Source organism: Pezoporus flaviventris, unplaced genomic scaffold (assembly GCF_033815535.1).
Source record: "Pezoporus flaviventris isolate CSIRO_AGI_PZ_B2104156 unplaced genomic scaffold, CSIRO_AGI_Pfla_v1 ptg000036l, whole genome shotgun sequence".
NCBI lineage: Eukaryota > Metazoa > Chordata > Aves > Psittaciformes > Psittacidae > Pezoporus > Pezoporus flaviventris.
Window position 1 is genome coordinate 45530008 of NW_026892584.1, and position 25024 is coordinate 45555031.

Consider the following 25024-nt stretch of genomic DNA (forward strand, 5'->3'; position numbering starts at 1 on the left):
CACTACTTGGCATGTCAAAGTTTGTTATATTTTTTCATCTCTTTTGTTTTGCAGTAAGAAAAATCCAGACCTCCAACCACACAAATTCAGTGTGCTCAGCTAAAACATGGGGAGAGAAGGGGAAAGAGGGCAAAGAATGGCTTTTTTTTGCTCTTCTAAGGAAACTTCAAAGTAAACTAATGGCATGAGTGCCTCAGCATCCAGGCGCTTCTGCTCCCTCTCTCAACCACACACCTCCACTCCCTGAAAGCCATGGTAGGTCACACAACCCTACAATGACTTTGGCAGTTCAACAGATTTGGACCAATTTGACCCAAACAATGACATTCCCAACTTTAGTCAAAGTACACCAATCTGTTTCCAGTCACAGCAGAAGTGCTAGTAGGGCCCTTGATAACACAGGGCTCTCTAAACACGACTCCTATCAGCAGGTTGCCTTCCACTCAAACTGGAAACCAACAGTTTCCCAAAGCACATCACTGAACACCTCAGTAATTTAGAGTACCAACCAAGACACACAGACCCAGGACTATTACTCATCACGGACTGACAGGCAGCTGTAGAGCCCGCCTCCAGGACAGGCACATTACAGTGATCTGAGACACTTTTTTCCAAGGACAGCACCACAGGTTTGGGAGATGCCCTCATACATGTCTTCCCTTCTTCTCCAAGCCATATTTCCATTTGACATCTGAGATAGGCATGAGTTGGTCCTCACGGCCTGAACACCCAAAGTGATCTTTATCATCCAGATCAGACCATCACCAACCTGGCACATTCAGGTTGTAGTCACCAGGTGCCAAGACTTCCCTGCAGTAAACCCACAGATGCGTAATCAAGGCAATCTCTATTAGAGGATGGCTCCAATAATGCTTCACTCCTACTGCCATTAAGGTTAAATACGGTCTACAAGTTACTGTAATACATGTTGCTCCCAGAAAGCCATGTTGGAACTAGACGATCATAAGGTCCTTTCCAACCCTAACGATTCTATGATTCTATGATTACTGCCTATATTTCATTACTCCTAGAAAATCTTCCTCATTAAAAAACGGGGAGTGTTGGGGGTGTTGAAGGACACAAGCCCCTACACATTACACCAATCATTTGTGTTGAGGGGGAAATAAATCTATTTCTTCGCCATTCTCAGACTCCCAACACACTGGCAAAAAATGCATCATGTTAAATGTTTCTGTACACAGAAAAAAAAAAATGCAAGGATGTTAAATGTTTCTGTACACAGAAAAAAAAAGAAAATATACAGCCCCAAGAGAAACTGAAAAGAGTTTCAGCAGTACAAGGATGCTGAATCAAGCTTACCGGACTGCACACAAGTTATTTGTAAAGCCAAATGAGCAAATAATATAAGTCATCTTAAAAAGCAATTTTTAAATTAAATTATAAGAGATCCCTAACAAAGCTTTAAAATGATCCCTTATGGATTCACCATTTATCTTGCTCTTTGCTAGAAATCTTCTTGCCAGATGTCTCCTTCATTACAACCGTTTACTGGCTCAGTGGGGTTTTGAGCAACCTTGCTTAGAAGACAGTGTCCCAGCACGGGGGTTGGAACCACATAATCTTTAAGGGACCTTCCAACCCAAACCACTCTATGATTCTATGAAAGAAAAGCAGCAGTGATGCTGAAATCTGGAGTGAGTCCTGAAGAAGGTAAGAGGTTAAGATGTGAATATTCAAAAAGCCCGCTCTATTGAGTGCTTAACAGTATCTTAAGAAAAAAACCTAAAAAAAAATTAAATTCTGCTACCAGAAGCGAATTCAAAGCTTCCAGTTCAGCAGCATCTTTGCAATAATTACAGCTCCAGAAACTTAATGATAATAGCCTGCACATTCGAGTGAGCTATTTAGCAGCAGTAATTAACCAGACAGCAAACTATTAACGAGAACATGAAAAGATTTAACCCGTCTTTGTATGAGTGCAAATGACAAGGAAACTAAAAATCTTTAGCAGGAGAGGATAACGATGTGCCCAGCTCTTCTGCCTCACCCAGGCAGCTGTATGCAGCTGCCTGAAAAAACCCAAAGCAGGGACTGAGGCACATTAGTTAAGCATTCATCATCAACAGGAAATGCACGAGTTCATATAAACACAGAAATACAAATATGTAAATGAAGTGCCTTGCAAGGTTTAAGGTATTCAGACACCCCACGGAACAGGGTTAGAGTTCTACAGGCTGGGAACCCACTGCAAACAGCCTCAGAGGAACTATTCTGGTGTGTACCACCAACCCACCTCCCCTTGCTACCAAAACCACTCCCAACTCCTCCAGCAACTACAGAGCCTCTGTTTGTACTCAGAGGGGTGAAATGACACACTCAAAAGCATCTTTAAGAAAAGGCTATGAGCACTGCTTGCAAATGCTGCTTCAAATATGCTTGCATATGGACTCTACAATTAAAAGGATTTTGTATTGCAAGGTGCTGGGCTGCCTTTGAACCAGTGTCACAGGCAACTAGATGCGATGGCCATGGAACATACAGGATTCCTGCTGATCTGGACACTAGCACTCGCCTATGGGGGCACAAGTCTTCCCTGCACAAGTCATCTCCCCCTGCCCACTTTCATTTGTGATGAGGCTTAGGGCCAAGAGAGCCCCAAACTCCCTAACACTGGAGGTCCCTCACAGCTGTGGTCCATCCAGACAGGTGGTGAAGGCTGAATCTGGCTTTGCCCAAGGTTAAACTGCTAATTAATATTTGGTCTCAGAAGCTTGATATGAGATAAAAGTTACAGGCATCACGAGGACACAGAAACAGCAAAAATGGGGACAACCTCAGTTCCAGACAGCAGATTACTTATTTACTTTTAAAAAGTCTATATACCTCTATAATTTTCTGGATGAGATACAATCTCTCCTGTGCCAGTGATTCCTGTTTGGATTTCAGTGGTCTCTGAAACTGCATACTAAATTGTTTCAACTTTGCTCAGTACTTTGCGGCTTCAATTCTCTCATATTGAATAGTCAAACATAAACTGTTATTTTTTAAGCTCTTTCTTGCCCTGCAATTCTGCACACTCATTCTGCCACATAGTCTTCCAGGCACTCTAAGTGTTGTTGACCTTCAAAGTTAGGCTATGATGAGTTGGGTGACACTCACTGTCCCAGTAGCTATGCTTTTTCAGGTGGCATTCCAGCTACCAACATGTCTCTAGAGAGCAGATGCATCACTTCTGGATTTCCCAGCCTCCACCACCCAGGCACAGAGGGCTCCCAAACTCCTTTCCAAACATGGCTGCACAGCGCAATGCCGCCAAGCTGCTCGACCAGCCCCTGCATTATATCTTTTGACAAAGTTAAGCTCTGTGCTTCATTTCTCACAAATGCAGTTTGACTGTAGACAGCAGTCGACAAGTAAATCTACCCTTTTCCAGGGCAAACAGCCCAACTTTAATATTTTTACTGGCTTACAGCTGGCTATATTAAGCCCTGGATTTTTATTTATTTATTTTTTAATACTGTGCAACTGAAAATGAACAGCTACTTCACTATGACTGCCAAGGACAACCTTAAAAACACTAATGCAATCCAGTCCAGCTCTCAATAGATCTATAAAGGCTAGAGGACCAAAAATTTCAGCTTATCCACCCAAACAAAATGTTGGTTGGGCAGGAAGTCTAATATTTCGTTAAGATCCTTACAAAAAAGGAAAGAAAAAAAAAAGAAAGACCCCTATGTGTTGGAAAGCTGAAGATGGTAACAGTCCCAGCTATTATGCCATGAAACTGGAATTAAAACTTGCTGTGTTACTCACCCCAGCCTTCCCAGCATTCCAAGCTCTGGAACTTGCGGTCCATACGTCTCCACTTGCAGAGGCTGATACGTATACAGAGCTTCCTCTAGTTTTGGAATAGGAGCTAGTGAAATAGTCTGCCCCTGTTTAAAACAAAAAACAAAAAACAAGAAAAAAGGTAAAAAACTTCTACATATCAGGTCAAGGTTTTGTTTTGACTATTTTTAAATGCAATGCAAGGAACAAGCTTATACCATTAACCTGGTCCAGGCGAAGACCATCCCATTAAAACATACTGTCTATTGTATTGCCCATTTCTTCACCATTTAATTTTTTCACTGAGATCTATAGCTTGGAAGTAATGTTTCATTAGCTGTAACTATACGGACAAGGTAGGAGGAAAGGGGGGAGTTTTATTGAAGGCAAGCTTACCACTAGAGATTGCAGCTGCTTCCAGTGTCACCAGTAAAATTATTATTAGAAAAAATTTTGTTTACCAGAAGTAATATCAAACAAATGTCTCTGAGCAACCCTATTTGATTCTGTAATCAATGATTTCCTGAAAGCCCTAATTAGAATGGGAGGCTGCTTTCATTTCTCCCTGCAGCCTTTGTAAGCTCCCCTATATAACAATTCTCAAGATAGACTTTCATAGCACAATACAATTAATTCATTCAGCAAATTCCCATTTGTTTCATAACTAAAAATATAGAAACACACAAGCATGAAACTTTCATTCCAGATGGTACTTTTGCAAGCCCTTCAGACCACTGAGAAACAGCTAGACATTCCCCCCCTTCCCCAAGTCCCTATCACTCTGAGCTCTCACAAAACAGGAGACTTGTGGCTGGAAAGGAGGGGTCAGGAGGATATGAGATAGAGCCAAAGTTAACAGATGTTGCTGCATGACATTCTACATTGATTTGTTGATCTTTCACACAGTTTCAATTTTCTACTGTATTCTATGGTGCTCATGAAAATTAGCAGCAGCAGCAAAAAGACAGCACTGGGAGTTCCCCCAGAACAGCCTGGCTTCCCCTGTAGAAATTGAGCTTCACATCTGCAAAATGCAGGAATTTAGGAAAGTAGTATGCATTGGTTTTGTAGACATTTTGTCTGCAACAAGAGATTGGAAGCTTTCCACGGTATAATACCATGTATAACCCTGGCTTCCCACTAGTGATCACTTACTGAGCTTCACTTCCCTGGGGCCACTCATGTAAGCATCTACTCCCTCAAGTGGAAACTAAAGGCTCCTAATGTGGGACACTGGGTTAAAATTAACTAAAGAGGACAAAAAAATAGTAGAAGGGGAAAGCTGATAATTAAATTTGTGGTTGGGGACAGTGACCTTTCTGAATTTGAAGCATAGATATTTTTGTTTAGACAGTTGCAGAAAATAGCCAAGAAAATTGAAGACACAAGTCCTTGAGAAACACCGTTATGGATCTATGCCGATATCTACAGAAATATCAGCAGTTTAGGTTTTCCATTGAAATAGCTCGCTGCGTGTGATAAGAACAGACAGTTCTAGCCTGTTTCTGCACTGCCTGGGAGCCCAGAGGGGCTGCTGCTAACACCGTTAGGGTGAAGGTGAGATGTGGTGAAGAGAATTCTCAAGTCAGCCATGAGTCACTTCACCTTTCATGGTTAGCATGCTGTTATTTCTGTGCCACAAACTATTGCTGCATCATTAAAACCAGGCAACCACACATTTAAAAAAAATAACAAAAAAAAGGTACAGAAAGGAAGGTTAAAAATTCATCCTTAATCCCACTTTATGATGTTTAAGATACAACTGCAGGGTCTTTTTATATTGCAAGAAGTTGTCAATTTACAATCTATTCAAGTTCTTGAAAATATTATAACTTGTAACTACATACCTGTGGGTATGTTACACCTACTGTAAGACGTTAATGTATAACTAAAACTTTTAGATTTAAGTTTTTAACTGTATATTTCTCTCCAGCCAAACTGAAGGGAAGGACATACCAACATCTTACATGTGCACACCCCCATCTGGTGAAAAAAGCCTCAGCCTTTCCAAATCCAGAGCAATTTTGTTCCAGCCATAGAAATGAAAATTCAGTTTCAGGCAAAGTTCAAAACCATGATAAATATTTTGGGAAATTACTTGTGTGTGGAAAAAGGAGCAGCTCAGACTGCAGGAGCCACGTCTCTGGAGGGCATCACCAGAACAGCTGCTCGCTGTTAGCAGAGTTGCCACTGCTGCATTCCTAACACTTTTTTAACAAGAGCAACTTCTGCCAATGCTGGCCAAGAGACACAGGAAGGCTCCTGACAAATGGACTGGGCTCGTCACAACCTTCTTTCCACACCTCCGTTTATCCCGCTACAGATGCCCATTTCTGGGAACTCCTGGGAGGACAGGTTGAAAACATTTCATTTGTCTTCTGCTTTTTGGGGGTTCCCAACTGTATGGTGGTGACCAATGCTTGCTTCAGAAAAAGTCACTGAGCCATGCTGGGACCTATCTGTGAGGTACAGTATGGTGGCTGGTGGCCTGGAGAGCAGATCATCTGAAGAGGAGCAGAATAGAGGAACTGTCCACCCTTGAGCTGGTCTGACCTCATGTCCAGCACAGGCCAGGACATTTCCATGTGCATGTAAAAAGCCCAAGGACTGTTCAGCCAAAGCACCTTCTTTTGAAAGGCATCCAACTTAAAGATTTCAGACCATAAGGGTCCACAGCACAGCTACTAGGTAAATTATTCCAATAGTTAAATATCTTCACCATTAAATAGCGGCACATTATCTGGGTCATCAAGATCAGCACTGGGTTTTGTATTTTTCTCACCTGTACCCTGGGACAAGGTGCATGCATTAGGAGTACATACTTTTGCATGGCAAAATGACTGCACTGGTTTGTGTCCAGCCAGCAGATCTGCACCTCAAGGAGATAGTGCAGTTGTATGACACGTCTCATTTGGTTTTGCTTTGCAAAATCACAACTTCAGCTGATGGGCTTTGGCACTGTGGATTACATTCCACTTAGCAATGGAGTTGAGGGGGAAATCTGAACATGATCAGCTGTTGTTCCTGCCCTACAGCTGTCTGGCTTTTAGAGGTAGAGGTTTTTTCCTATAAACCAGATTTTATTCTGCCTTGATTCCGGAAAGGGTTAGATGAAAGCATAAGTTACAACATACACTCCTACTGAAAGGGGCTGAAGTTGGTCAAGCCCTGCAAGCCCATCAGCTCTGTAGTTGTTTTGGATGTGAACAGGATATATCTGTGCTGCTGACTCCTTGCAATGCCAGTGCAGAGGCATGGCTACATGGGCTTCTAAGCTCTCCAGCTTCCAACTTGGTCAGCCCTGCACAATTACAGTGTGGTCACAACACTGGCTATGGCACAGACTGGTGCAAAAAGGCTGGGATGGAAACCTATGAAAACTTAACAGTGAAAAGTGTTGCTTTCCCTACTTCCACTAATGTGAGGCTAAGGCGCATTTATAAAAAAATCATGTTGAAGTTAAAAGGCTCAATTTGACCAATATTATCTCAGTTAAAAGCTTAACTCATTGGTTTTGTCTCTGTCCTGAGTGGTCCCTAGCCCATTTCATAAAAGACTGGTATAAAAGGGAAGTTGTGTAGCTTTAGAGACATCACAGGAGACAGTTCTGTTACCTAGGACTTAAGACAGCACTTTTACAGATCCAAAAAACATCTCACATCTACGAGACAAGATGTTAAAATTTCCAGTATTCCACCTAGACAGCCAGCACTACCTCTTCCCAACACTAGGAAGCATTTATCAGCATGTTAAAACCATAATGAAAGCAGTGGGTCCAAGATCCTGCTTTTGCATTGCTTTCTCCTGACAAACCTAAGATCTGACTTTGTGGTCATGGGTAAGTACTTTTAATTCCCCTTGGATGCTGTAACGTTTGTGTAAAAGAAGCTGACATTATCCAAATGGAGACAGAAAAGGCCTCCAAGAACACAGACAACAGATTTTCCTGCCTCCTGTCCTTCCCACCCCTATCTTCGTGGCATACGATTTTTTTCTCTTGGATTATTTTAAGCAGCGTAGCTGTCTGTTATGTTTTGGAATGTATGGAACCACAAAACACACTGCTAATTAGAAGGAAGGCATTTGCTTATCCTTATGACTTTGTTTATGTAAAAGGCTGCACAGCAATGGATTTGTGAGCAACTGACTTTACATTCATGTACTGCATGGTTTTAGATGAGAGAAATAGAGGATTATTTAACATACACACCCTTTAAAGGCTTTGCATTAGAAATAAAATTGACTGGCTTATTTTACACTATCCTAGATATACTGTTTGAGATGCCTCTCAGTTGAAATAATAAGAAATAAAAGTAGTACATAATTTTTGTTTCAGACTGTGATATAGCATGGCACTGAACAAAAAAAAAAGCCATGGATTATATACAAAGAGCTGCCCTTGCAGTGACAAGGAGTTAATTTTAAAGAAAATGTATGTCCTTTTAGGGAAAGTTGCAGCTATTAGAGCATCAGAATTACAGTGTATCTGAGCAGTTTCCACACACGGATTTGGGGGAAGAACTCTTGGCAAATGCAGGTATATCAGTATTTGCCTGCTAACAGAAAGAGGTTATTTTAGCACACAGAGTCCAGAAATAACAGGGCAAGGTGCAGCGTTCACACTTCTTCCCCTCCTGTTGTCTCTCAGTTTCCCTGTTTCCAAAATGACACTGCCTTCCTTCACCTCCTTCCTTCAGCAGCAAAAAGAAATAACAACTGACAGACTTCTCAGAAATCTCTCAAGTGCCAAGGAGGAGGAGAAAGCAGACTGACACCAAAAATGCACTAGTGGGGGAAAGAGGAGGAACAGCTATGCCACAAAAACATCCCCAGGCAAGAGACAGAAGCCAGAGACTGGGGTCAGTAAAACTTGTCCAGACAAAGCATATTTCTGTACTAGAAGCAGCTGGACTAGATGATGTAGCCAAACTTTCTGCTTTTTTAATTTCTCTCTGCTTAGGAACTTGCTCAGGTCTGCTATCACCATACTACCAGACCACAGCACAAGTCAGATAACAGAAATAGTAATATTTATGTGCTATGTCTTTTTAAGCCAGTTTGCAGCAATGCTGTTGTTATTTAACTCTTACACTGCCTGATCTAAGGAGCACACGGCTAGTCAAAAAGAAGCCGAGCACTGTGGGATGCCAGGGCATGACACTGCTAAAACACATCCCGAGCACCACTTCAACTGTGTGCGGCACAAGAGAAAGGTTAAGCAACCACTTTTTGATATGCCATCATCTAAGTGCGTAATTATCCAAATGCTTTCAAGTGAATGTTAAAACAGTATTATGAGTTCTTTGAATTTTTCAGTATAAGCAGTCTTAGGAAACCATTTTACTGTTAAGCTCACAACTGAACACAGGTTTTGGAAAGATCATGTGTTAAGAGAATTTCTTACAGAACAATATTAATGCAAATATCTTAGCAATGTGTTCTGAGCCAAAAGCTGGGCTGTTTTGCATAGATTTTTTTCCTCCAGTTTCCACTCTCCCAATTCACTGGCAAATCCATGTCAGCAATGCTAATATGGCTTTCTGATTCTGATTAACTACTTACTTTGACTACAGTAATACTCAGGAAAAGGAGAACGAAACTGATAGATTTGGAGGGCTCAGTTAATATTATTTTAACCTCTACCCTGCCTGTCTTCCACAGCTTTTTTAAATAAACATGAAGAATGTCAAACTAAAATGCATAATTCCATTCCTTAGCCTAAAATTCCTATGCCAGTGAGGCTTTTCCAAAGACAAACATCTGAAACCAACTGCTTTTTCTTCTGCTCTTGAAAACCAAGAATAAATCTAATTTCTTTACTCAATTATGCAAAGTGCTATGGGGATATCCCAGTAGTGAAACAGAAAGAGAACAAATGATCTAACAGAAACCAACAAAATCAAAGTAAGTTTTCCTGTTGTTCTCAAAAACAGAATCTGACCATACACAGCAGGACAAGAGATACAAGATGGCCACCCTACTGCCTTCTCTCTGGGGGAGATGATTTCAGATGCCAAGTAACAATCTGACTGTATTTAGACCTTTTCTTTCCCCTCCACAGTAACTTAATCTGATTTCTGAATGCCAAAACATATTTTTAAAATGTGCTTTCTTTAGGAATGGCAGAAATAAAGCAAGAGATCAACACCACTCAAGAAGCTATTAACAAAGACGATCACATATGTGGGATTTGTTACACACAAACAGGTACCAGGGAAATTAACCATGGAGCAAAATGGGTTAAATCACACCATGAGTTCTACTTGCTTCCAAACTTTTCCTTTACCACTTTCTGACAGAAGTAATTACCTGACAAGACTTATCTTTAAGCTCCTACCAAAAAGCCCCATTTCTCTAATCTCTCAGAAGAAAGCCCATGTCCATCTAACCATGCTGAAATACAATTTTTCTGGGTCAGTGCCAGTACCAGGATTTAGTGACTACTCTCTTCACAGAAAAGCCCAGTGCCCTTTTCTTCACGTCAATGCATCACAGCGCCTATTTTGTACTGTCCTCTCCAGCACTGGCTGCGGAAGCCCAGTTAGGATTCAGGGGATAGCCTGCATGTTTGCTGCAACGAGTCACTTGCTTGTTTTTAGTGGAGACTCCATAGTTCTGGCAGGAACTGCCAAGCCTTCCTCAAAATTTCCAGCACTGTTCAAAGGACAGCCTAGTACACAAGACAGCATCATTTTTGGAAACCAAGAAATAAAACAGAACAGCATCTTCACATAACTAACAAACCCACAGGTCACTCCTCCTGGTTTTTCGCACTCATTTCTCAATTGTGCTACCAAGTCAGTTTCAGCTCCTAAGCACTTACAGCTTTTATGTGACCCATTGTGCTGCCTGCCAAAATTCAACTGCTTCTGCACCTTTTGCTCTGGTTGCCAAGACTTCTACCCTGCATGCATTAATCTGTTTGGTCACTTTCAGCTATATTGAAGAGCCATGCCATGAACTGGCTGCTGTGTGGTATTCAGACACCCCAGGAGTGCCAACTGCATTTGCAAACCTCACTATCAGCTCTCGCTTTCCTTCTCCTACTGGGGCTCTCCACAGGGCTTGATATTGGCCTTCTCAGGGTACAACCACAGGTTCTTCCCATTTTTTAGAGAGAGCATTTCACAGCAGGTGACTTCAACTCAACGTTCTGTTCAGTTACATAGCACTATGGAACACAAACCTACTGCTAATTCCCAATGCGCTATGTTAGCAATACAGTGTTAAGCAGAATTAAGCAAACTTTTGTTCCATCTTTACCATCAGACTTCTGGAGCCTCCATCATTTTGATTTAGCTGTCAACAAAGCCCACGGTCTGCAGTAGCCAGGGTAATTACAGGATTACAGGCTCTAAAATAATATTGTTTTAAATACCCACATTACGGGCCTAATTTTTCTATTGTGACATAGAAAACATTTGACAAATGCTACTTTGTCACGATACATAACATTCGGAGAGGAACAGACACAGCAGCGGAGGTCAGAGCACAGCAATAGCTGCACATTGCTTGCCCACCAGCAGCAATTGTTTAAGTCTTGGTACAGCTGAATCTGCTCCTGTTCCTTTTGTTGCAGAAAAGGTGAGTATTATGCTGGTAAGATCCCTCCATTATGCAAGAAAATAATTTAGGATTTCCTGAAAAAAAACAGTGGAACCTGGAAAAATTATCTGCTTCATTAGAAGAAGCTCACAAAGATCTCTACATCGCTGTACTCCACTGTCTGTTCTTTCCTGGGATTCTCAAAATCAGCTTCCCCACATGGAAACAGCCACAGCTATACAACTTAGTTTTTAAGGAATGCAGAGTCTGATGGATGTTTTAAAAAGAAAGACTGCTAAAACAACAAAACCAAATGGAAAGCTAACCTCAGTCTACAGAAGATGAGAAGCTGTGTGTATGTGTGTGTGTGCGTGGGTGGGTGTGCATGTGAAAGTCATACTCCCTGCTTTACTGAGCATACAGCCTCGACCCAGATAAATACTGATAAGGAAAGAGAACATCCCATTCAACATGGCTCACGTCTGGCTGATAACAAAAAGAAATAAAGTGAGATTCCATGAATAGCTAGATTTTAAGGAGACACTACTAGCAGTTGATAACCGTCTGACAAAAGCAAACATGTTAGTTTTTACAGCAACATGGACAAAAACAGGAATAAAATATGGAGAGAAAGGACAATAAAGGCAGATGAAAGCAAAATCATGGAATACGAAAAACAGGTAGAGAGAACAGCAGAGTAAATAATTAGAAACAGGAAAAAAATAAAAAGGAGGCATTTAAAAAAAACTGAAGTCTAAAGAAAATTAAGAAAGTGCCATCAGACATTAGTAGTATGAGATGCATCTTCACATACTTGCCCATACTTGTGGACTACATTTACTACAAATTTTAAATGAACACTGAAACCTATTAGCAACATTTTTAGAAATCACTACTTTCTGTTAAAAGTGGAAAGTAGTTTATTTATAGCCTTTTTTCCACCGATTTGCATGAAGAGCACACAAGTACACATTAGTCATTTATTCTCAGGGCAGGAAGAGACACACTGCAAACCTAACACATGGTTCATGGCACTGCTCTGAAAATGCACATTAATTTTGTCAAACTAAACAAAAAGTTCCCTGGGGCAGAAGCAACTGCATTTTTAATCTGCACAAAACATACTCTTTTGTCCTTCCAGAGAGGTTTAGTTTCTTTCCACGCAAGTTTCCACCTATGTTTTAAGTGGCTGTATCAAAATGAAGCTTAAATTTGAACCACAGGCACATGACAGCTTTTAAAGTTGTGTACACTTCAAATGGCACCTCAAATTTAGCAGTACTTTGGACAGGATTCACAGATCAGAAACCTATTTGCAAGCCCTGGCGGACCCCAAGCAGATTGCAAAAAGTCCTTCCACGTACCCAAGAACTAATATATTGCATTACACTGGTTTCAGTAGCTACGGCTTTTTAACTCCTTGAAGTACAATAACCAGAAACATCTAAGACATCCTTAGTACAAAGAAAAAGGAACAGTTCCTGCCATGAAAAATCTACAATCTCACTTCGACAAATAGCACCCGGCAGCAAAGCAGTGATACAATCACACGGTAATTTCACTTAGTCTCAGAAAAATCCTATTTATCTATTTATAAAATAAAGAGATGCCTCATCTGTTTTATCTTGTTCACTGGCTCCTTTGTGAACTTTTTTGCTAAAACACTTGTGTTCAACCCAAAAAAAAATCCAAGTGTCGCCACAGATTCTGAAAGAGGAGGCTGCTGTGAAAGCAACTGCATCACAAACATCAGATTTCGAGCAACTTGGAGGCTGCCTAAGTATTTCCTGCTATAGGCTTATAACAAGACAGTTTTGCCTTAAAAACATGACTTCCATTGTAGAAAGGAAGATTCCTACATGCTCTGACATAAGAACTGGATGAACCCACATCAGCAGAATTCCCTGAAATTTAATAATACACAACACAGAGAAAGAAATCACTCAAACGCAGTGTGCTTATACTGACATCACATGCTACCGCTACTTACTGTTTCTTGGGAAATAAACAGGAAAAAAAGGAAGCCCCAAGAACAAGTATTAAGAACATTTGTTAATCAAAGGAATAAACACGCAGCAAGCTTTTCATTTCTTTGACTTTCATATATTTTTTCCATATAGTAAAATATTTACTAAGCTCCAGCGCTCCATAGATGATGCAAATATCTTACCCTGGCTCAGGGCAGCTGCTGAACTGAGAAACAAACTAACATGAGCTGATCATTTGAATTTCCTTAAAATTTTCAATATTGGACCAAATAAAGCGAAGTAGCACTTACTACAGAGTTTAACAAGCCATGCCTAACATCTTTGTGCACTTAAAAACTCTAATTTAATTAACTTTACCTGTAAGCTTGGAATGAATGTGAGGGAGGGAAAAAAATTTAATACAAACTCATTTGCTCCTCAACTCTGAAAACAGTTCAGGGTCCAAATCCCTATACAAGTAGTAATAAAAATAATTTGGTTTCTGGTAGCAATAACAAAAACGAGGGTAAGATTAATTCTTACACTTTTATGGCAAACAATCTAAAGCAGATGTGCAAGAACAAAAGCGAGATGTCAAAGCAGTTAATAAGTGCTTTCCAAAACCAAACACAAGACAACTTGCAGCTTTATGTGCTTATATAAAACTCTAAATCATTTCACTCAGCTTCCACCCTTAGCCCTTCTCTATTCAATGAAGCTTCACAATTACCAAAAAACGTTATATTTGAGTCTAAAGCAGCATAGATCAGTATCTCCTGAACAAAAGTACGTGCAAATGAGCTTGGCCAATTTAGACATCAGCTGCTGAATCTGGGCCCTTATGAACAGAAGTATATTTCCATGGTTTGAATATCCAGGATCTCTGGAATAAAGTCCCTGTCGTTAAGATAGAACGTTTAGATTTAAAAGTTACCTAAAAAAAAATTCAGACTGTATTTATATTTCTGCTAGAATACTTATATTTTGAGACAGAAATCAAACTTCACATTATAAGGTCAAAAACAACATAAGCATTCCTTAGAATCAGACTTCAAATAGATATTTGAAGTTATCCACACTTTCTTGCTTACAAGTTCAAAGAACTGCTGATCATAAAGTAAACCTGAAGATAGTAAATCTTTTAAGCACAGATTTCGCGAAAGACGATGTGTGCAGGCAGGAGAACTGAGTTTTTCCACTTTTAATATATCAAAAGTTTGTAGAAGGTAACCATAAGCACACTCTTTTCAAATGAAACTAGCTTTTATTGTGAACACAAAAGACACTGTTAACTTAGAACACTGTTCACTCAGATGTGCTTTCCAAAAGGCCTTAAGCAGGATTATATTGATGTAAATAAAGTAAATTAGGCAAGTTTTATGCACTTAAGCTTCCCACACAAATAGGATTTGCCAAGCCTTTTGAGTCTAATCTGTGGTACAATCATACAGCTATATACAAGACTGACTCAGCGTGCACACACACACTTCTAGACTCACCAGAAAGTGCTGATTTTTGAGTGACCACAGAGAACTGCCTTCTAAGCCAGTTAGCCCAAGTCTCCATCTACCTGGAAGCCATCCATCCAGCAACACTGAGCTACTGTGCATCTGCATCACTGTTCCACTTCATCACACGAAACACAAACTCAGTGTCACAAGCTATGTCACTACAGATACAGGAGTAACTGATACTTTATCACTCTAATCAAGAGGAGCAAATCAGAAACTCTAGAGTACATACGATTAATAATAGGTTTTTGTCTTTTCTTTCCCAAGTGCTGACGGTTTGAATGTTTTGCAAGACCCTGTAATGCCCCAATCCTGTGTATAGCTCCACACAGGATTCATTTAAAGGCACCTCAGGCTAACAAATCTATTTGCTATCAGAAAATTTTATCATATTTATTGGGGGCTTAGACCCAGATTCAGCAACACTGATACACCTTAGAAAACTACCCAGCTTTAAGCATAGAAAGAGCCTCACAAAGTCAGAGGAGCAGTCACCAATTATTTTGTCTGGAGCGTGGCCTGCAAGTCCAGTCCAACAAAGCCAGAGCAAGCCTAAACCTGACAGTGTAAACTGAGCCCATCCGCTTCGCTGCAATTACCTATGGCAATAAACGCAACCGTCTAGGAAGCAGAGGCTTGCAGAAACAGGCCTCCAGAGAAACAACCAGCACCTCGACAACTATGGTCTCTGTTCCTCATCCTTCTGTAGACCGTTCCAACAGCTCAGAAGTCAAGCAGCTCACAACTCAGGATACATACAGTAAAATGAACTTTACCACGCTAGTCAAGTTGTATGGGCTATTTTTTAAGCAAAGACCCACTGACATTGGTGTGAGGGTTTTTTTTTACTAATTTAAATGGATGCTTGACCATACCTCTAATTGAAGGTGGGCATCAAGAGACTAACACAATAATATTAAAGGAGATTTTTAAAAGTATATAGGGCTTCCAAGTCAGCTCTCAAGAGTAGTTAGTTATTATATAAATCATCTTAATTTTATTATCTGGGACCCAGTCCCATGGCCTACACAAATTGAGAAAATAGTCCCACTAGGGACGATACGTAATGGGATCCATTACTCATATCAAATAGATCAAGCAACCTTAGAAAGCTAATTTACATCGGATGCTTCCAAATTTCTCTAATTAATGTATTTAAAACCTTAAATGTAAGTCAGCAAGCAATTATAAGTCATGCAAGCACACATACTTAGTAATTTACATAATTTTTAAAAGTAGGCTACAATTACAAGAAATGGCTTACTGCAACAACTATTGAATCAAATCATATTTACTGCAACATCTTTTTCAAATAGTTCCTACCCCAGCATTCTACAGCACCATTGATACTTGCCCTCCTAGTTTAAAAAATTGCACACCGCACTGCAGACAAACCACAATTCTCTGTAAACTCATGTTCAAGGGCACCATCACTGTTTATTGATGGGGTGCACCTAATCACATCAAAACGATAAAAGACAGCTTGCTTGCTTTCCAGATGCACATCCAACTTCTTTAATCTGTGCGCTTACTAAACTGCACAAATAGAAAACTGGAGGTTTGATGCAATCAGCACAGTGCCATTTAAAGTATAGTACATCACAGCAACTCTTAAGACTTTTTGGAAATACCTCTGCTGCTCAGCAGCACTAGCTTTCCACCAGTTGCTGCTCCACATGCTATTGCCAATCAGCTGCATTTGTTGTAGCGCATTCCGAAGTTTACTAATTAATCTCTGCACTAAACCCCACTGATGGCTGGTTGCCATTTGAAATGATCATCTTTTATTTAAAGACATAGTGACCCTATGGTCAAACTCAGATCTCACTTGTAAAAATAGGTGTGCCAAATTACAGGTAATTAAGAGGTGAACGTTAATGGTTTGAAGGTGTTTATATTAGACATGCTAAGTTATGTCAATGTTAATGGTCAAGAATCGAGCACACTCTTGCATTTTGACCCAGGAGGGACATTCAGCAGAGGGTATGCGATCAAACTTCTGGAAATGGGACCATACATTTCTTGCAAAACAACATCGTGCTTTGAAATCATGTGTTTTAATGATTCCAGCTTATTGCTACATTTCATATGAGGTTTTAAATACTGATTTCACCCAGTCCAACCTCTCACACCATTGTTACGGGCTGCTCCCATTCAGTGCTGCATGCTGGCTCCGTGACCTTCACAATGACCTCTACAAAAGCAGTTGTGCATTTTACTGTGGTGTAAATCCTCACAGACAAGTCGAACCTGTTCTTTTTGGCATTCAGCCCTTTAAATGAATACTCTGCAGAGATTTATTATGAAAGGGGAATGAAGGGGCATTATTGCACAACATTCATCCCTCTCATGCGCCTAAGTTCCATCTCTTAGAACTTCTGAAGCCTTTTAAATAAACAGATCTTCTTAATTACACAAATTGTTCTTGCTTCTCACCAATTTTCTGTAATTAAAATTCACTGTTTACAAAAAGGTAGAAATGCCCAGAAAAAAAGCATGTGTGCTAAGGTGCTTTATATTATTATTAATAAGTAATATTTATACTTCCTGTTACTATACACAAGGGATTAGTGTTTCCTAGCACACCATTCACTTACAACACTGAAGTATTATTCCACATTGTAGCAACACACACTGCCCTAAAAGGGTCCATTAATTATTCTTGTAATGCCATAAAGTTGCTGCAGGATATTAGACTGTCTTCATAAGAAATACACTCCTATGGTAAAATGATGAATGATGAAGTTTGCAGGGTTTTAATTAGATTTCAGAACAATAAGAAAGTATTTACAAAGTCATTTCCCATGGTCTTAGCTTAATACTTTGCATGTCCTTATGCAAGTACTAAAAAAAAAAAAAAAAAATCAAAATTAACTGAATCAAAAAAATATAAAAGCATAAAAGAATTGTGAAAGGGGCAGTTCTAAAAAATTCAACTGATTCTGCCAAAGTGGTCAGAGTAGTAACCCTGTCATTCACATTAACCACATTCCTTTGGGTTTTCTAATTGATCCTTCAGTAAAATATGCCCTCCTGGAGAAACTGGGAAACCCAAAACAAATAACCCTCCAAAGCTGCATTGATAATCCAGTCCCAAAATCATGTGTGAACTAGTTTTATCTGACAGTCACTTGGTATTAACTGGAAATGAAGCATTTTGATTGAAGCAAATGTTCCCTGATCTAAATCTCTGAATTCCCCTAAAAAGCTCTCTCCCCCCAATACCAGCTGTCATGGACAATTGACAATGCACACACACATACCTCTGATTGCACAAATAAAGAACTGCTGTGTGTGTCTATCCCTGTCACCCACAGGCGGTGTCAGGTATGAGTTCTCTCTCCCCTTCCTAAAAGTCTCAGCTAGCCATTCCTTAGCTTTCCTGCTCCTCCTTTTCTGTCAGCAAAAACGAAGACAACAGAATGTAAAATAGCAAAAGCTTCCCCATACAAAAGATGTAAGAAAACACACTCTTCTACTCCCATCTTTCCCAGGTCCACACTGCACTTCCACAGCTCCAGAGCTGCAGACAGAGATTTCCCCAAACAGAATATGCAGCAGTGTTTTTTCCTTTGTTCTTCATGACAAAATAACCCAGATACCAAAAATATTTTATTCAGGGTTCTTTAAAAAGAAATCCAAGTTTTTTTCAATTAGGTGATAAACAGACTCAGTGCCAAAGTTATACCTGGCAACTCAGCTACAGCCTAAGTGAGTTACAGAGAGTTTAAAAGCAACCAACAGTTAAATAGGTACAGCACTCTTCAAGAATATTTCTGTTATTTTAAAAGTGGAACATCTGTCTGATTTTGTATTTCAAACTAAACTAACCTGACACAAAACACATTAAAAATTAGCATAAAGCAGATGCTGTACACAATGCTACCAATGAAACTAAGCTGATACTGCATTAGGCTTTAGCATATGCATCTTTTCTTTTTAATTTTTTTTTTTTTTGTACTTCTTATTCCAAACAGATTTCAGAACTGCCCTATTTGAGATGAATTCTTGCTCTAATCCCATCTAGGCTTCAGATCCTACATAAATTAAAATAGGAATTCAAGTTCAAGACATCATCCCATGAAGAGGCAGATTAAGGTGAATAAATGAAAACTGACTTGGTGGAGATTAAGGAAACTTAAAGTTCCCACTGTAGTCCCTTCTACATCCTATCAGCTCTCAAGTCAAGCCCTCTTCTTCTCCCCTTGCAATAAATGAAAACCCTAATCATGTTTCACTAGAACAACCACAAAGGGGAATCCCTTAGTGTGCAGGCACAGCCAAGATAGTGCCAACAGACCTTGAGCACCGCGATCTGGATGTCAAAGATCTATACCAAGATCTCCTCTATCAAGCAGACAACACGGAAGTCCTCCAACTCTATCCATATCAGAGTTTATGCGTGGCTGGTGGAAAGTCCAACAATAAAACTCCCTAGTTTAACCCTTTTCTGGACCTGTGTTCGTGATCTGGCTCAAATCCCACTCCAAATGAAAGAGGGGAAAACGCTGCATTCCCAGTGCCACTACCATAACACTCTTACAGAAAGTGCCACCTGGGGGGAAAGGCTGAAAATTCTTCAAATACTGATTACTCAAACACTGGTTGTCTGAATTCCAAGGGCCTATCACAGGGAAACATTACAAGCTAGCCATCTTTATATAAAGCCTTGAATCTATGTGGCTTGGTTTTCTTATGTTAGCCATGCATATGTGCCTGCAGTTACAGAAACACAGGCAGCTCTAAGCCCCAGTGCCAAAGGCTGCCTAACGATGGCGAAGATCAGATGCCTACATTGATGCCTTATAGATCTGTCAGCAGGCCTACATGGCATGGACCAGCAGCTCTTGCTGACTTGGGCACTGCCTCTGACAGTCTTGCAGAGGATCATGTTTCTGTGATTCTCTTTCTGTGCTTTGGAGAAGACAGCAGTGTTTCTGCCTCTCTTTCAAGAGATGAAACAGAATGGACCTCACCTAAAAATATATGCTGCTTCCCCCTCCTGTGCACAGCCCTCAGTTTTAAATTGTTCCTCCCTCCAACCTACTTACCTTTCTACTGTCATCCAATTCTACATGCATCTCCTTCAAACATCACATCTGTCTCCTGCAGCATCTACCTCACTGTCCCAGAATAATACAAGAATCATTATTCTTACACAAAGCCATCACTTCATTTTCCACTAACCACTGCAAATGCTGCAAGTTCCAGTTTCCTGGTCCCCATCTAGCTAATTTAGACAGATTGTTCCACATGTGCTCTCTGTCCTTCCACTTCCTGCCCATACCACTACACACACCTGTCTAAGTGAGTCAGGTTTCTTCACAGTCACAATAATCTTCCCGTATTTTATATTATATAAAAAGAGGGCACATAAATTACAACCTATTAACATGCTATTATCCACTTTGCAAGAGGCAGAGTGTTTTACAGCTCTGCCACACATTCTGCTGAACTGTAACACATGTCAGAAATTACACCTGAGCCTTTTATTTCCCCAAAATACGAGTTACCTGTATAGCAGCTATGTTCAGGCAAAGCAGAACAATAAATTAAAATAGCTAATTCTCTGATATACTATATTATCCACATTTTTCTTCTTACAAAATAAAGATGAATAAAGATAAGCCAAATTTTTAGAGACCAAGGCATTTCTTCATGAGCATCATTCATCTTTCATTAGTAGCCAGTGCTGTCAATATTCCTTTCCAGCGACACCTTGCCTGACATGCTGAGTCCACACTAGGTACGTATAGGAAGTTCACCTTCTGATGTCCAACGCCAACTGCCTAAACCAATATCCCTTTCTCCTACCCTCTGCACCTGAACAAACATTCTAGAGGAAAATTACTTCTGAAGACTCCTTGGTACAGACCACTGTCTCTCTGATCCAAGTATCTTTTGCTGCAAGTACCCTAGAGCAATATAAGTGTATCTTGGATAAATACCGAATGTTAAAAACTAGAGTCAATGTATTTTTACTTCACAAATGTGCTGTTTTAAAGCTAAAAAGCTAACTCCTCTGAGACCCTGTAGCAAACATTCATTTATCTACTGTGGTCACTTAGGCACAAGTTAAGGTGCAGAAAGGTGGCACATGCACACACAGAGTATGGCCTCAGTCAACACACTGAGTGCTTTCCCTTGTAGAGAATTAACATATTAGCGAGGCTGGTGCAAACTGTAACACAGATTAACACAAAAAAAAAAACAAGAGGATGATGTCGAAAATACAAGTCTTACATGTACATCCCTGCCTACAGCCAGAACCCCTCTTAAGTTGTGGAGGGGTCAGATTTGAAATCACCCAAGTGTGTACGCACCATTCCCTGCTGTCCTCACAGACCAGACTTCTTACACAGGAACCAATCCAAAAGATGAGTACCAAAAACCCCAATCCCCCAAATCCTTCTGTCCCAGAGGTCCCTATTTCCCAATCTCATGCCGGAGCCCTCTGCCCTTCTTCCTAGAAACTCCGATCCCACTCCTGCCTTTCTGCCAAACTGCCCCAAGTCTCCCCCATCAGAGTGATGGCCCTGTGCCCTCACATCCTCTCCACAGCACCTCACATCCAAGTTCCCACCTCCTCCTCCATCCATCTCACCGCTGCCTTGTGCTTTCCCATCCCAAGTTCTTAACCCGTGCTCCACCATGACACCACTGCTGCTGCTACTGACTTTATAACAACATCCCTGCCACGTTTCTTTCAGGGATTACCTTCCACTATTGCTATTCCTCTTGTCCCGCTCTTGGCTCCCTTTGCATGACTCTTTAAATCTGGCAAGTTTCAGAAAAGCCAGCTGCAGGCTGTGCTTACCCAAAATTTGTCTGCAGGAGGCACTGAGAACAGGTGAGAAAGAAGATACAGGCATATGACTGATCTTCTAGCTATGCTGCAAGGTCAATATACTCTACAACATCAGAAAATGGACTCCAGTTCACTGAGAAATGGAATAACCAGGAATAAAACTAGTCTGTGAGGTAAGTCTGCACAAATGTACCTCATAAGCAAGTCTCTCAAAATCAGACAGATGGACAAAAACCCAAGTGACCACTGACTCAGAGGAATCTGTGAAGCCATCAGCCCAGCTCTGACATTCCAGGTCTCCAGCTCTTCCCCAGGTAAATCAGAGAGAAGATGAAGGAATGACACAAAACTACTTTGATCAGCAGCAACAGAAGAAAGGATTAGAAGAAAAATGCAATGTTCTCACAACTGCAAAGAAGTGCTTAGAAAAGATGACAGAAATACATTATTCTATGCACATACAGAAAATTACTACTTTAGTTTGCCTAAATGGCTTCAAATACTTCACTGCTTTGACTACAATTCTTTAAATGTTCTTACTGCTCTCTTTAAAAGAATTTTCTTATCTAAAGAGTCCTCATTCCAGATGATGAATGCCATTTCACATCTAGCCTGTACAGTGGAGACAGTCTATCAAGCATTTGCAGAAGAAATTGATGTTTTTATTGTTAAGTAGCAATAAAGGCATCTGAACTATTTTTTAAGATCTAAATTCTAAAATATTTAGTTCTGTGAAGTCCTTTTTCCACTGTCATCTTCAAGTACATAAAAAGTTCCTACAAAGAGGCAGAGAACAAGCTGCTTTTGGCACCTACCTAGACATTGAGAAAATTAAACTTAACATCAAATTACTTTACCTTTCCTGTCAAGGAAATGTACAGTTACTAAGTTTCCCCTAAAATGTAAAAGCAAGGGAAATAAGTGCTCCCAGAGGCTGCCCAGGAGATTTTGACAGGTACCTGTCATGTAGTACTCCTAACTCTGCTTCGCAGCAGGGGAAAGAACCCCATGGCCTCTCAAGAACCCTGCTAGCACTATGATTATACAATTCCACAAATACCTACTGCAATCTTGGCACCAAGACTGTTCTCATTTCATTAATTTTTTTTTCCCTGACTTAAATTTCCACCCTTACAGAGAAACTTTGTCTGCTCTTAATTTTTTTATCATCTCTATCAAGACATAATGAGACTGCTTATACTCGCACTTATAGACAAGCTATTTATTTCTGTTTCACCCCAGCGTTACTTTCTGGTATGTTTACTTTTAAGCAGTGCATCAAGCAACACTATTTAATAACTTTTTGAATTAAAAATGTGGTTCAATAACTTTGTGCTCCTCATTTAGCACAAACACTAATATTTATAGTGTTTGCAACTCTCAGCCAAGGTACAGCATCAAAAGAGCATATATGCACCAAATTGTATCTTGTTAAAAAGAACAGCAGCACTGAAAAAAGTTACACTGGAACAATCTATAAATGTGTTTACATTATATGAATGATTTGCTGTTTCTTCACAAGGCATGTAGGAAGTCAGCACTTCTCAAATGTGTAAAGTATTTCCATGTGCTTAAAGCATGATCTTTCCAAAACAAACAGTGATTGAGAAATTTTTTATTATTCTTTATTTCCCTGCCAGCTGTTTTTTTGGACTCTCAGCCACCTTCTTTCTTTCAGTCAGATCTCTCCTTATTGCTCACAGTAACACCTACTCAAGCAACAGCACATTCAGACCTAGAAGACTCAGAAACAGGAAGATCTCAGGCTGACCTAAATGGCATTTTCCCTAGATCACTTTACAACATGTCTTTGTGCTGTCATAGCTAGTGACAAGTCTGGCTGTTTTTAAGGATTGAATTTGTGCATCCTACATTAGGACCTAAAACCCAGCTCCTGTCCCAGGGCCTGCTCCCATGCAGATGGGGAGCCGACAACAGCCTGGCTGAGCCCAGCCAGCAGCGTCCTCCCTGTAAGCCTCATCCTAAGCAGCATCTTTTCAGGGGACCAAAACAACACACTGCATGACACACAGATATGCTTCCGAAATTTGATGGTAAAGACTCAGGCAAGCTCTTGAGCAACTTCATAAATCAAACAGGAGATTAAAAAAAAAAGAAAAAAAAAGAAAAGAAAAGAAACATAAAACCCCAAATGCCCAGCTCCATTCCAAAAAGCAACAGCTGAAGTGTAGATCTGCTCCATTGCTATAGCCACTTCACTGGCAAATACACTGGTCTTGCTGTTCCCTCCCATACAATTAACAGTGTTGGCACTAATTCATTTACTGAATTCCAGTCATTACAGCTGTGCAAACTTATGGGCCTAATTTGTATTTATACTCATATGTGTATATAAACATCTGCTGCTTTAGCTACGTACAGGAGCCTTAGAGCAAATTAACAAGTATTTATTCTAACGGAGCAGTATGAAAGAGCCCAACCATAAAACAGAATTGGGTCGAGCAGTTCTGATTATGTCTGTCCACTAAACAATTTAATTTCGAGTATGGCATCTTTCCTCACGCATTCCAAACAGAAATCCTTCAAAGAGATACAGGGAGACATAGAACTGCATTTGCAAAATCCAGTCTCCTTTTCCAAGGTCAGCACTGTGTAAATGAGGGAAGAGGAAAGAACAAATACGGTAAAATTTACTTGGCCTTCCACCCCCAGAAACTCCCCCCCCCCCCCCCCCCCCCCAAAAAAAACAACAAATATTTCTTACCTACATTAGAAAAAAAAAAAAATCATTACGTCAACATAATGTGCTTCATGTTTATGCACTGTGATATAACAGTAATTACTGACTAAGGCCAGAACCCAATTAAATGTTTGGGACTTCGGTCTGTGGGCTGGAGTGCACAGGAAGCGTTCCGGTGATAGATCACTCAAATAAAGTTTGGCTGGCATACATTTAAAAACCAGAGTTCAAAAACTTTAAGCACAGTTATGCATGTATGTGCTTGACTCTTAACAAAACATCTTTATTTAAATAGTTGGCCAGAGATTTAGTATGACAAATATATTTACTACTGCTAATCATTCTCCACCATGCTACTCGGAAGTTGCAAGAATATTGTATATATAATCCTATGAGATTTAAGTAAACTCTATGTGGATTACAGGACTCTGGATCATAGTTTAAATCCAGCATGTTAGCCCTAATGCAAATGCTACCATTCAGCACTTTTGGTGTCCCTCAATTCATATATGTGAATTCCATATACATTTATTGTCAAAGGTGCTGGAGATCCAGCAGCCACCATTTCTTTTCCCTGTTTTTTTTTTTCAGAAAGAGGTGTCCTTCTCAGCAGATCAATGGAACTCTTATTAAACTCGTGTTAAAAAACAAGATATTGTTATTGATGACAAAAATTCAAACTAAAGTAACATACAATAAGTAT

General features: G+C 40.1%; 1 protein-coding gene across 3 annotated transcripts in view; it reads right to left on the reverse strand.

The window, feature by feature from the left end:
• MNAT1 (MNAT1 component of CDK activating kinase) overlaps positions 1-25024 on the reverse strand; it is a 125252-nt gene that overhangs the window by 33003 nt on the left and 67225 nt on the right. For 2 of the 3 annotated variants that reach the window (XM_061464227.1, XM_061464229.1), the window contains exon 7: positions 3775-3896. The exons of the other annotated variant lie outside the window; for it this stretch is intronic. In XM_061464227.1, the coding sequence (XP_061320211.1) occupies positions 3775-3896 (122 nt within the window). The remainder of the gene's footprint in view (positions 1-3774; positions 3897-25024) is intronic. 3 annotated transcript variants of the gene reach the window in all.